Genomic DNA, 17,950 nt, shown 5'->3' with positions numbered 1-17,950 from the left:
GGACGGTTTCAAGTACTTAGGATGCATATTCTCACAGGATGGGAACATAGTGAAAGAAGTGGAAGCGAGGTGTAGCAAAGCTAATGCAGTGAGCGCTCAGCTACGATCTACTCTCTTCTGCAAGAAGGAAGTCAGTACCAAGACTAAGTTATCCGTGCACCGTTCAATCTTTCGACCAACTTTGTTGTATGGGAGCGAAAGCTGGGTGGATTCAGGTTACCTTATCAATAAGGTTGAGGTTACGGATATGAAAGTAGCTAGGATGATTGCAGGTACTAGTAGATGGGAACAATGGCAGGAGGGTGTCCACAATGAGGAAATCAAAGAAAAACTGGGAATGAACTCTATAGATGTAGCAGTCAGGGCGAACAGGCTTAGATGGTGGGGTCACGTTACACGCATGGGAGAGGCAAGGTTACCTAAGAGACTCATGGGTTCAGCAGTAGAGGGTAGGAGGAGTCGGGGCAGACCGAGGAGAAGGTACCTTGATTCGGTTAAGAATGATTTTTAAGTAATAGGTTTAACATCAGAAGAGACACCAATGTTAGCACTGAATAGGGGATCATGGAGGAACTGTATAAGGGGGGCTATGCTCCAGACTGAACGCTGAAAGGCATAATCAGTCTTAAATGATGATGATGATGATAATGAATCAAAGAGCCTCTGTATGCCCCATCTGTACTTATCTGTAATGGGTATGGGAAACTGAGAGAAATAAGAATGCTGTTCCAACATTTTTCTGCAAAGGTTAACATCTGCCTTGATTTAGGTCAGCTACACTGAAGGAAATGGTGTAATTTTCTGTGAACAGTGTCACAACTGCACATAAATTATGGAGCAGTTCGTAATTTCCCACATATGTTATGTTATGTTTAAATTGTCTAAACATGTACTCTAGCAGAAGCTTACACAATCAATTTTAGAAGTGTGTGGGTATTCTATAATGAACAAAAAGCCTGTATTCCAGATTCCTTTGTATGATGATGATAACCAGTCACTAAAATGTATCTCTATTAGTGATGATGTGTTTCAGTATCTCAGTTCCATCTTCATGTGACAGTCTTGATTCTTAGGATGTCTGCATAGCTTTTAGGAATGCAACAGCATTAGGTGTTCAGACATAACTGAATTTCTTAAAGAACATAATTGAATTTCTCATAAAAAACTACTTTAAATTTATCACAGAAATAGGCTGATTTAGAAGTACTTTTACAAAATATCTGCAGTGTTGTTGCACTTGTATTCTGTATTGCACCTCGAGCTGTGAATTTATACTTCACATTTTTCAGCTGGCAATGATTAGTGCCTAAGATAAAATGTTTTATGAAACTTGTTGTGGCATAACATTTCTGACTCTGTAAATGAAGATTCCTGAAACTTTCTGGCAAATTAAAACTGTGTGCCAGACCGAGACTCGAACTCGGGACCTTTGCCTTTCGCAGGCAACTGCTCTACCAACCCAAGCACGACTCACGCCCTGACCTCACAGCTTTAATTCCGTCAGTACCTCGTCTACTACCTTCCAACCTTCACAGAAGCTCTCCTGCAAACCTTACAGGACTAGCACTCCTGGAAGAAAGGATATTGCAGTCCAGCACATAGTTTTAATCTGCCAGGAATTTTCATATCAGCGTACACTCCGCTGTAGAGTGAAAATTTCATTCTAATGAATATTCCTGCCCATGAGGCAATAGGATTTATTATGCTCTGTACACTTGTAATGCTTACATGTGTTACGTATATGTGCTTACTAATAAATAGTGTGAGAATTGTATCTCTATACTGTATCACTATTCTGCTATCATGCCATTGGTACACCATTTCCCACAGTGGTGACCCCGAGTTTCCATGTTGTGCTGCAATTTTGGCATTAAGTTGCAGATATGCCGCACCGTTAATGCCATCAGTCATGCTGCTGTTACATATGGTACAACCTCACCATTTTGTTTCTTTGGCAATATTGACGATATCTCTCAACAAGTGCTTGTGAATTTCACGAACATCCCATGTGCAAAATCGCTGGATATCCACAAACACTTGTGCACTACTACAGTGCTGAACAACATAGCGACAATGCCTTCGTTATTCACCACATCTTTGGACCAACCTCGCATTGCCACCAATGTCAAGCAAACGTGCCACAAGGAGTATTGAATTTACTGAGTGACTTCACGATAAACATTCCAAATTTTACACTGCGTGAATCTACTCCTGGCACTTCAAACAAATCTGCAGCAGAGTGTCACAATAAACAATGGCCACTGACCTCCATAACAAAAGTTCTTCGACTTTCACAAAGGACAAAACATTGCGTGTTCCAATGATAGTGATTAAGAGCGGTATGATACTTTCATTTACGACCTGGAGTGTATGGATGCCTCCCACAGTGCCGTCACGGTTGAATAATGGCCTACGCCATACCACTACATTGTTCTGTTCCATCATCCATCTGCAAACAGACTGCAGGATCAAGGTTTACGTCACCTATTGCATTCTGATTTTCCGAATCCTGTTTCAGCCATTGTGACTAAACATGGGATCCACGAGACAGTTGTGATGCCAGTCATTTCCTAGCCACGCCAGCCTTGCAAGGCATCACAATCGAGTTGCTTCTGGTACAGCACTGTGCTTTGCATTTGCATTGCCTGCATCTAGCACCAAAACCAAATATGGACTCAGAGAACGTGTTTCTCATAGCCTCTCCTTGGCAAGGTCAGATACGGCCACCTCCCAGTTCAAGTGCTGTCATGCCCACATCAACTGTTCTGCGAATGACTGCACATCTGCACGAACCTCATAAGACACAGGTAGTGCCATTCGATAGTAAGTGGATTATGACTTCCTTCTTTACAGTGCCAGGGCCTCATATGCTCTCTCCCATACATTTTCTCCCGTCTTAGACAACTGACATGGGGAAAGTTGCACCTACCGTATCAGCCCTGGAACTTCACTCCCGTGCACAGCCATTCTTCAGACAGCCACCTGAGTTCCATGCACATTCCTGTGTTACACCATTGCCACCCACAGCGCAACATGACCCACCTCATTATGCACTGCAATGCCCTATGTTGAGTCATATTTCCTGTATGTCTCATGCACCAGTGCTCTTGCACGTCCTGCCTCTCCAGCACTGTGCCATGACCACCTCGTGATATTACTTTAAATCAAACTACTGACAGCCATCATATCATCCAGCACCATCATAAACTACTATTGTTCTGCATGGATTATCCTGCAATGTGATTTTCCCTCAGAAAGTGTTTGATGTCAGCCAGTGGTATTATTGGGAACAATGAGAAGTTCACCATACTTCTTAGCCACCTCGGAGACAATGCAGACCATATTAGCAGCTTGCTTTTGAATGTTCTGGCTTCTCACAAATACAGAACTGCCAAGCCACCACTGCTACAGTGACTAACATGCACGCCTGAGCAGCAGCTACATCTTTTAATCAACAAGACTACTTTGGGGAACAACATGCCATCTTTGCTCTGGGACCACCTGTCAGTTCTAATTGACCCAATGCTCCTGCCTGATTGTGAGCTATGGAAACTTTGGCTTCTAAAAGTGCCAGATAACATCCAAACATGGATGCTTGCTTATGAGAAGGCCCCACTGGAGTTTTAAACTTTGACATGCCGACAGAATGCAGACATTATCACACCAGATTCTAATCAACAACCAACAGCACTACTCTGCAGCTGATGGCCAGTATGCCTGCACCAAAACCAATTTTGCACCATCCCGACTGAGATGCCCCAACATTCCATGCTGCCACAGACTGCCCGACAATGGCTGGACTGACCCGAACTGCGCCGTGCTCCCTGCTTCTACCAACCCGAGTGCCTTTCGCAGCTCTGGCAGACAACAGTCACCTACTTGACAGCTAAAGTTGTTGTCCTCCCAGCTAGATACCATCCTAACTCTATTTATAAACAACAGCTGCACCAGCCAAGTGCATCACTTGCTTCTATGTCCAACACACAAAAATGCAGGATGCACAGTGCTGCAGACAACCCTGCACCTACCCAAACTACTACAGCAACCTGATGTAGGTGCACCAGGCCACCCTCCATTAAAAAGATGCCACTGTACACCACAACAAAGCAGCACTGATGCAGCCTATCAATGGACAGATGGTCTCCGTCTATTTGTCCTTGACATTCACTTGCACACATATTTCCTCATCAATACTGGTGCCGATGTGAGCACTCCACTGCTGCTCTAGCACCTGTTACATTGTTTCCATTGCCACTGCAACTGTGCATGGCCTCTGACACTGTAATCACAGTTGCTGGAATTGCACATGTGTCATTCAACCTCGGCACAGATATGCAAACATCTCGGATATTCTTAGTGGCAGAGACAGTTGAACCAATCCTGGAAACCAACTGCCTCTGGCACTACCAGCTACTGCCAGATTTAAATTGACCTCCTGCTACAATGGGATGCCAGCAGTCGATCCATGGTGTGGTCAGTGATACACTACTTTCCAGCACTTCAACACCGTTGTGTCATGCTGCTACACCACGACAAGCCACTATACCTGAAGCTGCAAAACAAAGCACTTTTCAATTAATTATGCTTAAAGGATCCAAGTACTCATCATTGCTTCATGACAATGAGGCCACATGCCTCGCCAACGAACAACTACAGAGGTGAATCCTGGATGCCACCATGTCACTACATGCAGTTCAACAGCATCTCAAAGACCTTCATCGATACCAATCACTACCATGGCACTTCTACTGTAGACAATTCTTAGGTTAGTGGAGCATCACAACCCCCACTTAAGTGTGCTGCTCAGACAGTGCCATCTGACTTTAACAATGATGGCGAAACACATCATGTCCCACTTCCTGCACTCACTCCATGCTCCCCCATTAGACCACATACAATCTGTGCCATGTGGGACGGTACAGCCCACCACATTACAACCACACTAAGTCCCCCCTGTCTGTCACCGCCCCTATCAGCTAGTTCCTCACAAACTTAAAGTGGCTTAAGCTGCGGTGGATAAACTTTTGCGAGTTGGTATTGTCAGACTATCAGACAGTGCTTGGACCTCACCAATTAAACTAGTTCCTAAAAAGGATGGTACTAGGTGCCTACACAGTGACTAGTACTACCTCAACACCCATACAATCGTTGACAGCTACTATGTTATGCACTTGCATGATTTTTCCTATGCTTTGGTTGGGGGAACAATTTTCAGCATTGTCGATTGCGAAACATATCTAGACATTCCAACGGCTGACAAAGACATACCAAAAACTTTGATAATCATGTCATTCGCTCTCTTTAAGTTCTGCTACATGTAATATGGACTAAAAAATGCAGCAAAAACATGGAACAGATTTTTCGGGAGCGTACTGTTCAGTTTGCCTTTCTGTCACACCTATCTAAAAGGGTCATTAAATAACTAAAGAGACAAATTGGTCTGGAGAAAAAGCATTTATTTTTACAAAACAATATTTTATCCACTTTTCAACATAATTTGCTTGAACATTTATGCACTTGTTTCAATGGGCTACAAGCTTTTTTTATTCCAGCTGCAAAGAACACTCTGTCTTGGTGTTTGAACCAATTTCCCACAAACTTTTTCATGTCTTCGTTCTCGTGGAACCTCTTCCCATGTAATGCCTCCTTCAGTGCACCAAACAAATGGAAATCATTAGGTGCGAAATCAGGACTGTAAAGGGGATGAGGCTGTACTTCCGAGCCCATTTTATCAATGCTGTCACGGGTTAGTTGACCAATATGAGTACATGCATTGTCTTGCTGGAGAATCCCACCTCCCCTCTGAGATCCACAACATCTCTCTCTCATGACTGGCTTCACCTTGTTTAAAAGCAAAACTGAGTAGTATTGGCTGTTCTTTGTACGCTCCTCTTTGAGATATCACAAAAAACTGGACCGTCAGCATCCCAAAACACTGTCAACATGACTTTTCCTGCTGATGCTTGGGTTTTGAATTTTTTCTTGACAGGTGAGTTGGTGTGCTTTCGCTCCATGGTTTGTCTTTTTGATTCTGGCTTATAATAGTGAAACCAAGTTTCATCACAAGTTAAACTTTTGTTGAGGAAGTGCTCACCTTCTCTTTCATAACGTTCCTTTAGCCCTGTGCGCACTCACAACCTCATTTCCTTGTGTAGCCACGTCAACTCCTTTGGGACCCATCATGCACATGTTTTGCGGTACTTCAGTTTGTTACAGATAATGTTATGAACTGTACCAGTACTAACTTGAATCTTATCAACTATCATTTCCAGTCACCTGGCGGTCAGCACAAATAATGTTATCAGTTCGACTTTGAAGTGAGGGAGTTGAAACTGCAACTGGTTGGCCAGAACTGTGTTCATCAGCCACTGAGTCATGACCTGTTTTTTAGTGCTCTACCCACTTGTAAAAATTTGCATGATTCACATGATGGAAGACACATCATTGTCAGCAACGTGTGCCAGAAGGGGAGGGGGGGGGGGGCATGCCCAAAGTGCGACATTGGCATTACGGATAGCAGGTTGCTAGTGGCGGTGTTAGCGAGTAAGGAAGTAGACTCAGTGGTGTCTGCAATTGTTGCTGGCTTGGTGGTGGTGTTTGAAGAGGCAGACAGCAGGTATTGCAGGACCAGTGGTGGTGTAAGCTGATGTGGTTATGGTGAGTTTACTGTCTGCTGAAAAACGAGAGGTGAGTCCTGCCATGTCAACTTCTGATGGAACAGGAGTGGTGTGCACAAAACTGTATGTGACAATACTTGCACCTCACCACACGTCCATGTAGGTAGTGGTAACCACAAGGTCAGTATCACATAACATGATGGGTATGTCGCCAGGCAGAAATACAAGGGATTCACATGCATTTGAAAATTGAGTAACGGGTGCATAGAAAGTGGTAGGATGGGTATGTGTGTTGCGGCAGGTCCACTAAATTCCACACCAGTTTAAGCCGGTTCACCAGGACTATAGTTTGGTTTCCAGCAGTTACAATATCAAAAGCCTCTGTATCACGATTTCTACATTCAGTATGGTCCTGTGAATAGCTGTTATAGGGCAAGTTTCATTACACCTGTACATTGTATCGCATGAAAACACATGGCCAGGTGTTTATGAATAAAAGCTTGTTGTGTCATATGATGGGAGGGTGTGCATGGCACAAGAATGAATATATATATATATATATATATATATATATATATTTAAAAAGAAATATGATGAGACTTACCAAACAAAAGTGCTGGCAGGTCGATAGACACACAAACAAACACAAACATACACACAAAATTCTAGCTTTCGCAACCAACGGTTGCCTCGTCAGGAAAGAGGGAAGGAGAAGGAAAGACAAAAGGATATGGGTTTTAAGGGAGAGGGTAAGGAGTCATTCCAATCCCGGGAGCGGAAAGACTTACCTTAGGGGGGTAAGCATATACACAGACACAAGCAGACATTTATGTCTGCTTGTGTCTGTGTATATGCGGATGGATATGTGTGTGTGTGTGCTAGTGTATATCTGTCCTTTTTCCCCCCTAAGGTAAGTCTTTCCGCTCCCGGGATTGGAATGCTCCTTACCCTCTCCCTTAAAACCCATATCCTTTTGTCTTTCCTTCTCCTTCCCTCTTTCCTGACGAGGCAACCATTGGTTGCGAAAGCTAGAATTTTGTGTGTATGTGTGTGTTTGTTTGTGTGTCTATCGACCTGCCAGCGCTTTTGTTTGGTAAGTCTCATCATCTTTCTTTTTAAATATATTTTTCCCACGTGGAATGTTTCCCTCTATTATACACCTAAAAACAAAGATGATGTGACTTACCAAATGAAAGTGCTGGCAGGCGACAGACACACAAACGAACACAAACATACACACAAAATTCAAGCTTTCGCAACAAACTGTTGCCTCATCAGGAAAGAGGGAAGGAGAGGGAAAGACGAAAGGATGTGGGTTTTAAGGGAGAGGGTAAGGAGTCATTCCAGTCCCGGGAGCGGAAAGACTTACCTTAGGGGGAAAAAAGGACGGGTATACACTCGCACACACACACATATCCAATCACACATATACAGACACAAGCAGACATAACTCTTTGTCTTTAAATATGTCTGCTTGTGTCTGTATATGTGTGGATGGATATGTGTGTGTGTGCGAGTGTATACCCGTCCTTTTTTCCCCCTAAGGTAAGTCTTTCCGCTCCCGGGACTGGAATGACTCCTTACCCTCTCCCTTAAAACCCACATCCTTTCGTCTTTCCCTCTCCTTCCCTCTTTCCTGATGAGGCAACAGTTTGTTGCGAAAGCTTGAATTTTGTGTGTATGTTTGTGTTCGTTTGTGTGTCTGTCGACCTGCCAGCACTTTCATTTGGTAAGTCACATCATCTTTGTTTTTTATATATATATATATATATATATATATATATATATATATATAGAGGGAAACATTCCACGTGGAAAAAATATATCTAAAAAGAAAGATGATGAGACTTACCAAACAAAAGCGCTGGCAGGTCGATAGACACACAAACAAACACACATAATTCTAGCTTTCGCAACCAATGGTTGCCTCGTCAGGAAAGAGGGAAGGAGAGGGAAAGATGAAAGGATTTGGGTTTTAAGGGAGAGGGTAAGGAGTCATTCCAATCTCGGGAGTGGAAAGACTTACCTTAGGGGGAAAAAAGGACAGGTATACACTCGCACACACATACATATCCATCCGCATATATATGCATGTATATGCGGATGGATATGTGTGTGTGTGTGAGTGTATACCTGTCCTTTTTTCCCCCTAAGGTAAGTCTTTCCTCTCCCGGGATTGGAATGACTCCTTATCCTCTCCCTTAAAATCCCTCTTTCCTGACAAGGCAACCGTTGGTTGTGAAAGCTTGAATTTTGTGTGTATGTTTGTGTTTGTTTGTGTGTCTATCGACCTGCCAGCACTTTTGTTTGGTAAGTCTCATCGTCTTTCTTTTTAGATATATTTTTCCCACGTGGAATGTTTCCCTCTATTTATATATATATATATATATATATATATATATATATATATATATATATATGTCTTTGGGTACTGTTTCACACATTATAAATTCAGTGGGTAGAGTGAGGGGCTCACTTTATAGTATTTCTGCAAGTGATGCACCAGGGTCCTTTTTTATGTGCTGTGAGAATGTCCAGGAGAATCCATGGAAGGGCCACCAGCCGTGATACTGAGTGGTACATGAGAGCTGCTTTAATGGTTCAATGCCACCATTCCAAGAGTCGATTGGTAGAGGTGGTAGGCAGTTGTGTGGAACTGGTGGCATCTGCGATAGTGATGTAAGTAATTGAACAGTTGGGATTCAAACTGACAACTCAGGTTCGACATTAAGGAGGCTGGGCAACAGAATCCGTCAATCCAACTGTTGACGAGTGTTTGTTACTGTCTGTGCTGACATGTTGGAAATGGATGTGGCCTCCACCCATTGTGTCACGTGATCTGTCATTGACAGTATGTAATGGTAACTGAACGATTCAGGGAGTGGCCCTATGACATCAGTGTGGACATGCTGAAACCGCCGCTTTGGAATTGGGAATTTACCAAAGGGTGGCTGTATGTGGCGGCCTGTTTTTTTGCCTACTGACATGGAATGCAAGTCCTGTACCACATGGCAAAATTGTTTTTAATGTTAGGCCAGACAAACTGTTCCATGATGAAGCATACAGTAGGGCAATGCCTGGATGTGCAAGGTTAAGGAGATCAGAAATGGTCCTGCAATGTGCATCTGGGACAATTGGTTGGATCCATCCATTCGTAGCATTACACCAAACTTGTTTGGTGGTGCTGGGTAGCATGCTTTGTTGCAATTGGAGGACAATGACTGGTTTGTTAAACAAGCTGTGGAGATCAGAATCTGTTGCTTGTGCATCTATGATTCTGTCAAAGTGCAGCTGGGTGGAGGTAGCTGCAATACTGAAAAGATAGTCCACCACAGTGTTACAGGAACCTTTAACATATCGCACGTTGGTAGTGAACTATGCTATGAAATTTAAGTAGCAGCATCTCCTGGGTGCAGAATCTGCCAATAGGTTGCGGAATGCATCTGACAATGGGTGATGGCCTGCATATATCATAAAGGGATCTCGTCTCAACATCATATTGAAAGTGACGAACTGCTTCATATACGGCTAGTAGTTCAGGGTCAAATGTGGACTATTTTCTCTGGGTATCAGTAAGCTTACGTTAGAAGAACTGAGTAGCTGACTGATTCCACTAATCTCTTTCTGTAAAGCACGCCTGCTTGTGTAATCGCTAGCATGAGAGACAGTTAGTAGATGTGTGTTGGGCGATGGGTGGGTGAGGGTAGCACCATGTAACAGGTGTTCTTTTATTTTGTTGAAGGCCACCTGCATTTTCAGTGTTTAGGCGAGGCATAGTTTACCAGAAATATTTGTGCTGCACAATGCTTGAGTGAGTGGTAGCAAAATCTCAGTGGCGTTTGGCAGTTGGTTCCAGTAGAAATTTATGACCTCCAAAAACCAATGCAGCTCTTTGTAGTTGTTGGGATATGGGAGGAGGCACATCTGGTCACTTTTCTCAGGAGGCCGCATTCCAGATGCGTGGAATGCATCAACATGGTGTCTGACAAAAGTCACATGGGGTTTGTTTATCACAACCCCATGAGAGGCCAGCGTATCAAGGAGGATATACAGGCAGTCATCATGGTCGTGCTTGTTTTGCGAAAAGATTAGGTGACATCATCTAGATAGGAATAACAAAAAGTTAAATTGCACAGTATGCTATCAATAAAATCTTTGCTTGTCCATGCCATGATTTTTAGTCCACACAATATGTAGAGGAACTCAAAGAGGCTGGTTGGCATGGTTATTGCGTTTTTGGCATGTCTCCATTTGCCATTGGAATTTGCAGGTATGCTGTTTAGCATTTGATGATGCTGAAAATTTTTGCTCTGACTAAGACATGGGGAAAAAGCATGCAAGTGTAGAATGTCGTAGCTGTTAATGATTGCACAGATGATAAGGAAGTGGTAGTCACCAAATAGGCACATAGTATCATTCCTTTTAGGAACTACTTTAATTGGGGAGGCCCAAGCACTGTCTTATGGCCTGACTATACCAGCTCACAAAAGTTCGTCCACCACAGATTTAGCAACTTTAAGTTTGTGGGGAGCTAGATGATAGGGGCGATGACAGACAGGGGGACTTGGTGTGGTTGTAATGTGGTGGGCTGTACCATCCCGCATGGCACAGATTGTATGTGGTCCATTGGGGGAGCGTGGATCGAGTCCAGGAAGCAAGGCACGATGTGGTAAGCTGTCACTGTTAATGTCACACTGTATTCAAGAATGAAATTTTCACTCTGCAGTGGAGTGTGCACTGATATGAAACTTCCTGGCAGATTAAAACTGTGTGGCCAACTGAGAATCAAACTCGGGACCTTTGCCTTTCGCGGGCAAGTGCTCTACCATCTGAGCTACAGAAGCACGACTCACGCCCAGTACTCACAGCTTTACTTCTGCCAGTATCTTGTCCCCTACCTTCCAAACTTTACAGAAGCTCTCCTGCAAACCTTGCAGAACTAGCACTCCTGAAAGAAAGGATACTGCGGAGACATGGCTTAGCCACAGCCTGAGGGATGTTTCCAGAATGAAATTTTCACTCTGCAGCGGAGTGTGTGCTGATATGATAGGAGATGAGATGTAGGTGCAACAGTCTGCTCTTCATCAAGTAGATGTGTTTGCATCCTCCCCCCCCCCCCCCCCCCCCCCAAAAAAAAAAAAAAAAAAAAAGAGCACCGAGGGAGCATTTCAGTGGACATATGGTCCCTGACTATTGGATCATGACAGGTGCACGCACTTGTACTTCCTTGTTCATACAGACACAGATGCCAATGTCAGCACTCTACCACTTGCTCTTGTGTGCCTGTTACACTGTCATCTTCGCTGTGGCAACTGCGGCAGCCAGTGGCACTAAAATCGCAGTTTTTGGAACTGCACACATCATGCTCATCCTTGGCACAGATATGCAAATACCTTGGACATTCCTAGTGACAGAGACAGGTGAACCAGTCCTGGGTGTCAACTTCCTCTGGCACTACCAGCTATTGCTGGATTTAAATCGCACCCTCCTACTACGATGGGCTGGCCAGCAATTGATCCATGGTGTGGTGAGCGATACATTACCTGCCAGCACTGCAATGCCATCGGGCATGCTGCCACCCCTCAACATACCACTGGACCTGAAGCTACAAAGCAAAGCACTTTTCAACCAACTATTCTTAAAGACAGATAAATACTCATCATTACATCATGACAACGAGGTTACATGCCTCACCAACGAACGAATAAGGAGACGGATCGTGAACACCAACGCACTACATGCTGCTCAACAGCATCTCGACTACCTTCATCACCTTGACACTGATCACTACGACAGCACGTCTACCATGGAGACACCTTTCATGTTAGTGAAGCATCACAAACCCCACTTGGTGCACTCCGCAGACAATACAGTGTGACTGTGTGCCCGACCGAGACTCGAACTCGGGACCTTTGCCTTTCGCGGGCAAGTGCTCTACCATCTGAGCTGACACAAGAGCAAGTGGTAGAGTGCTGACATTGGCGTCTGTGTCTGTATGAACAAGGAAGTACAAGTGCGAGCACCTGTCATGATCCAATAGTCAGGGACCATATGTCCACTGAAATGCTCCCTTGGTGCTCTTTTTTTTTTTGGGGGGGGGGGGGGGGGGGGGGAGGATGCAAACGCATCTACTTGATGAAGAGCAGACTGTTGCACCTACGTCAGTCACTGAAGTAGCTTGGGTAGGTGCAGGGTTGTCTGCACCACTGTGTGTCCTGCCCAGACCTTGTGAAATCCAGCAGTAGTATTGTTATGCATAGGACTTGGAAGCAGGCGACGCACTTGGTCGGTGCAGCCTTTGTTTGTACACAGAGTCAGGGTGTTGGCCAGCTGGGTGGGTGACAACCTCAACCTCAGCTGTTGTGATAGGTGACTGCTGCCCACCATGGCCATGAAAGGCACGTGGAGTGTGAGAGGTGGTGGAGCCACAGCCTGATTCAGTTCAGTCCAGCCATAGTCGGACAGTCTGCGGCAGCACAGAATGTTGGGGTAGCTTGGCCAGAATTGTGCATAATTTGTTTCCGTGCAAGTGTGCTGGGCATTGACTGCAACATAGAATTGTGGCATGTTGATTATAATGTGGTATTATGATAGTGCCTGCTTCTGTCAGTGAGTCAAAGTTTAAATTCCAGCAGTGCCTCTTCATTTGTAGGCATCGCTGTTTGGATGTTCTCTAGCAGTTTTAGAAGCCAAAATATCAATAGTGCACAATCAGGCAGGAGTGTTGGCACAATTACAACTCGCAGGTGGCACCAGAGCAAAGATGGCATGCTGTTGCCCAACGTAGTCTCATTGTTTACGAGATGTAGCTGCTGCTCAGGCATGCTTGTTAGATGTTGTTGAGTGATGAACTTCTCGTTGTCCCAATCGATGCTACTGGCTGACATCAAACACTCACTGAAGGTGAACCACATGATGGGAGAATGAATGCAGAACAATGGTAGCATCAGATGGTGGTGAATGGTATGGTGACCATCAGTGGTTTGATTGTAAGGCACCATCATGAGATGGGCAGCAGGAGGGGTGGAAGACATGGGAGCATTGGTGTGCAAGGTAGGCAGGAAATGTGGCTTAACATTGGGTGGTGCACGATGAGGCGGGTCTTGTCGCAGCATGGGTGGTGCCAGCATATCATGGTGATGTGCATAGAACTCAGGTGACTGATGAATGGCTGCGTGGGTGAGTGAAAATCGAGGGCCGATGTAGTAGGTACGACTTTTCCAGTGTCATATGTTGAGATGGCAGAAAATGCATATTAGAGTGCACTTGAGGTCCTGGCACCATAAAGAAGGAAGGCATAGTCCATTTATTATCCAACAGCACTGTCTATGTGCATTGGTTCTTGGTGCAGCTAACACAAGTGTGACACCACTCGAACAGGGAGGCAGTGGTATCTGACCCTGAGGTCATGTAAAATGCGTTCTCAGAGTCCATAATTGGTTTTGGTGCTGGTTGCAGTTGATGGAAATGGGAAGCACTGTGCTGGACCAGAACTGAAGTCGATTGTGATGCCCAGTGTGGCTGGTGCAGCTGGGATATAAGGGACGTCATAGTCTGTCTCATGGAATTCGCGTTTACTCGCAACGGTCAGAACAGGATTTCAGAACTCAAAATGCATAGGAATTAAAAGGTGATGTAAACATTGATCCTGTGGTCTGTTGGCAGATGCATGACAAAACAGAACAGTGGAATGGTATGGTGGGGGCCATAGTTGTTCAACCGTAATGGTACTGTGGGAGCCATCGGTATGGTTCGGGGCATTAATGCGAGTGTTATAACTCTATAATCACTAGTAATGTTTTATCCTGCGCTAAAGTTGAAGGCACTTAGATTAACATTTGTTATGGAGGAGGGTGGCCATTGTTTGTTGTGACTCTCACTCGGTCAATTCAACACTGCCTTGGCACAGTTCACTGCTTGGCATCAGCAGTGATGCGAGGTTGGTTTGAAGATGTGGCGAACAATGAAGCCATTGTCTCTATGTTGTTCAGCACTGTAGTATCATCCAAGCCTTGACAGATATTCTACATCTACATCTACATCCATACTCCGCAAGCCACCCAACGGTGCGTGGCGGAGGTTACTTTGAGTACCTCTATTGGTTCTCCCTTCTATTCCAGTCTCATATTGTTCATGGAAAGAAAGATTGTCGGTATGCTTCTGTGTGGGCTCTAATCTCTTTGATTTTATCCTCATGGTCTATTCGAGAGATATACGTAGGAGGGAGCAATATACTGCTTGACTCCTCGATGAAGGTGTGTTCTCGAAACTTCAACAAAAGCCCGTACTGAGCTACTGAGCATCTCTCTTGCAGTCTTCCACTGGAGTTTATCCATCATCTCCATAACACTTTCACGATTACTAAATGATCCTGTAATGAAGCGCACTGCTCTCCATTGGATCTTCTCTATCTCTTCTATCAACCCTATATGGTACGGATCTCACACCGGTGAGCAGTATTCAAGCAGTGGGCGAACAAGCCTACTGTAACCTACTTCCTTTGTTTTCGGATTGCATTTCCTTAGTATTCTTCCTATGAATCTCAGTCTGGCATCTGCTTTACCGACGATTAATTTTATATGGTCATTCCATTTTAAATCACTCCTAACGCATAATCCCAGATAATTTATGCAATTAACTGCTTCCAGTTGCTGACCTGCTATATTGTAGCTAAATGATAAGGGATCTTTCTTTCTATGTATTCACGGCACATTACACTTGTCTACATTGAGATTCAATTGCCATTCCTTGCACCATGCGTCAATTTGTTGCAGATCCTCCTGCATTTCAGTACAATTTTCCATTGTTACAACCTCTTGATATACTATTTAGTGATATTGCACAGGCAAAGTTCATGGATTTCACAAGCACTTGTCAAGAGATGATGTCAACATTGCCAAAGAAATGATGAGGTTGTACCATTTGTAATGGCAGCATTCTTGACAGCATAATAAGTGCAGCAGATTTTTGACCTGACAGAAAAATCCTGGGGCAATGCATAAATTTGGGATGATCATTGTGGAAAATGGGGTACCAGCAGTGTGACAGCAGATTAGTGACACAGCATGGAGATACAGTTTCCACACTATTTATTAGCCAGCACAAATATTTAAAACAAATGTACATGTTACAAGCATACAGAGTGTGCTAGCTGCCTCTCAGGGCACTGATCCTCCTTTACAGAGAAGAGGTGCTACGCCGCCACGTACTTTTTTTCCCCCTTTCTTCCTCATGGCCAAGCAACTGTATCACATAATAAAGTTCTGTATGGTTGCATTCATTTTTGTTTCAGGTTGCAGTGGGAGCTCAAGTGAAGAAAGTTAGCTGTGGAGTGGATCATACAGTTGCATTATGTCAGCCATATGTTTGATAAATATAAGGAGTTTGCAAATAGTATATGTAGACATAGATATAGTAATGATATATCATTTTCATTTTTAATTTGAAATAAATAGTAGGAAAGTTGTGGTGAAATGTAAATATTAATATTTCATTTGAAATGAAATGTTCGCAACTTGCCTTTCTAAGTTTGCTAAATGGAAAGAGTTAAAACAAATAAAATTAATCCATTCACATACAGAAAAATAAGATCATTGATAAAGAAGATCAAGGAGGACATGATGATATGAAGCAAACCAATAAATAAGTGACATTTGATAATCTGAATAGAGATGATCTGAAAATCAAATTGCTTATTCATTTTGTTGTGAAATACAATTTAGCTAAAGAAATACTAAAAATGTTTGAAATAAGAAAATTTATTTGTATGAAACTTGTTGACCTGTGGTTTTGCTTCAGTTTCCATGTAAATCTGGCTTATAATCCAGAACTTGACTTACAATTATGTAATAAAAATGTTATTGTACATAGTCAATTAAAATTTTGTTTAAGTGGCTGGGTGTTTTACAGATGACAGCTACAGGAAACTTGCTTGATGAGATCTGAAGCACTTTGGGTGTGCTGATTCCATGTTCTGCATTTTGAACATTTTGTAAATAGATGTAGAAACTGACCATTGTATTCAACTTGATTTATGACACAGACAGATGTGTAAACCATGTCTGGAGAAAATTGTAACTGATTTCTGGACTGCAAATATATGTTAATATTCACTAAAACCGTAATTCCACACATGTATGTGTCAGTTTACTTGTGTGAATGTGTGTTTGTTTTCTATTTCTGAAGGAAAACTATTTTGTCCAAAATGTTAAATGTTTAGCACCTTTTTGTTATGCCTGTCTGCAACTCAATGCCTCCTCTGTGTGGTGAATAGCAATCTATTCTTTTCATATAATTGTTGTTATTTAATCCTGGACTTTGAATTATTATTACTACTACTACTACTACTACTACTACTACTATTTTAATTTGTGGTAGTCATCACCATATTTCTTTGTCTCCTCATTTTTTGGATTAGCGTTTTAAGTACTGAAAATATAAATAGTGTAACTACATTTTTTCTTTCTACAATAAATCGGTAATACTACTCAACCAAGTTTTAATGTTTCATTAATTATTAAGTTACACATTTCTCTCCATTCATACACAACTGAAGACTCTTCATTGCTGCTACTCAAGACTGACAGTAGTCTGACACAGCTGGCAGCTAAGCTGGTCTACTGATACATTTATACAACTTTTTTAACAGTTATGTGCATTTTACATAACATTACATATGTAAGATAACAAATCTACATCTACATCCATACTCCGCAAGCCAAATGATGGTGTATGGCGGAGGATACCTTGAGTACCTCTATCGGTTCTCCCTTCTATTCCAGTCTCATATTGTTCATGGAAAGAAGGATTGTTGGTATGCCTCTGTGTGGGCTCTAATCTCTCTGATTTTATCCACATGGTCTCTTCGCGAGATTTACGCAGGAGGGAGCAATTACTACTTGACTCCTCGGTGAAGGTATGTTCTTGAAACTTCGACAAAAGCCCATACCGAGCTACTGAGCATCTCTCCTGCAGATCTTCCACTGGAGTTTATCTATCATTTCCGTAACGCTTTTGCGATTACTAAATGATCCTGTAACGAAGCGCACTGTTCTCCGTTGGATCTTCTCTATCTCTTCTATCAACCCTATCTGGTACGGATCTCACACCGGTGAGCAGTATTCAAGCAGTGGGCGAACAAGCATACTGTAACCTACTTCCTTTGTTTTCAGATTGCATTTCCTTAGTATTCTTCCTATGAATCTCAGCCTGGCATCTGCTTTACTGACTATTAATTTTATATGATCATTCCATTTTAAATCACTCCTAATGCGTACTCCCAGATAATTTATGGAATTAACTGCTTCCAGTTGCTGACCTGCTATATTGTAGCT

General features: G+C 43.1%; 1 protein-coding gene across 2 annotated transcripts in view; it reads left to right on the top strand.

Annotated features, from left to right (window-relative positions):
• LOC126091445 (RCC1-like G exchanging factor-like protein) overlaps positions 1-17,108 on the top strand; it is a 149,855-nt gene extending 132,747 nt beyond the window's left edge. For both annotated transcript variants that reach the window (XM_049907062.1, XM_049907063.1), the window contains exon 9: positions 15,910-17,108. In XM_049907062.1, coding sequence (XP_049763019.1) covers positions 15,910-15,987 — 78 coding nt within the window. In that variant the 3' untranslated portion in view covers positions 15,988-17,108. The remainder of the gene's footprint in view (positions 1-15,909) is intronic.
• Positions 17,109-17,950: the final 842 nt, after the last annotated feature.

This window comes from Schistocerca cancellata, chromosome 1 (assembly GCF_023864275.1).
Source record: "Schistocerca cancellata isolate TAMUIC-IGC-003103 chromosome 1, iqSchCanc2.1, whole genome shotgun sequence".
NCBI lineage: Eukaryota > Metazoa > Arthropoda > Insecta > Orthoptera > Acrididae > Schistocerca > Schistocerca cancellata.
Note: the sequence above shows the minus strand (reverse complement) of the source record. Positions and strands in the feature narration are given on the sequence as shown.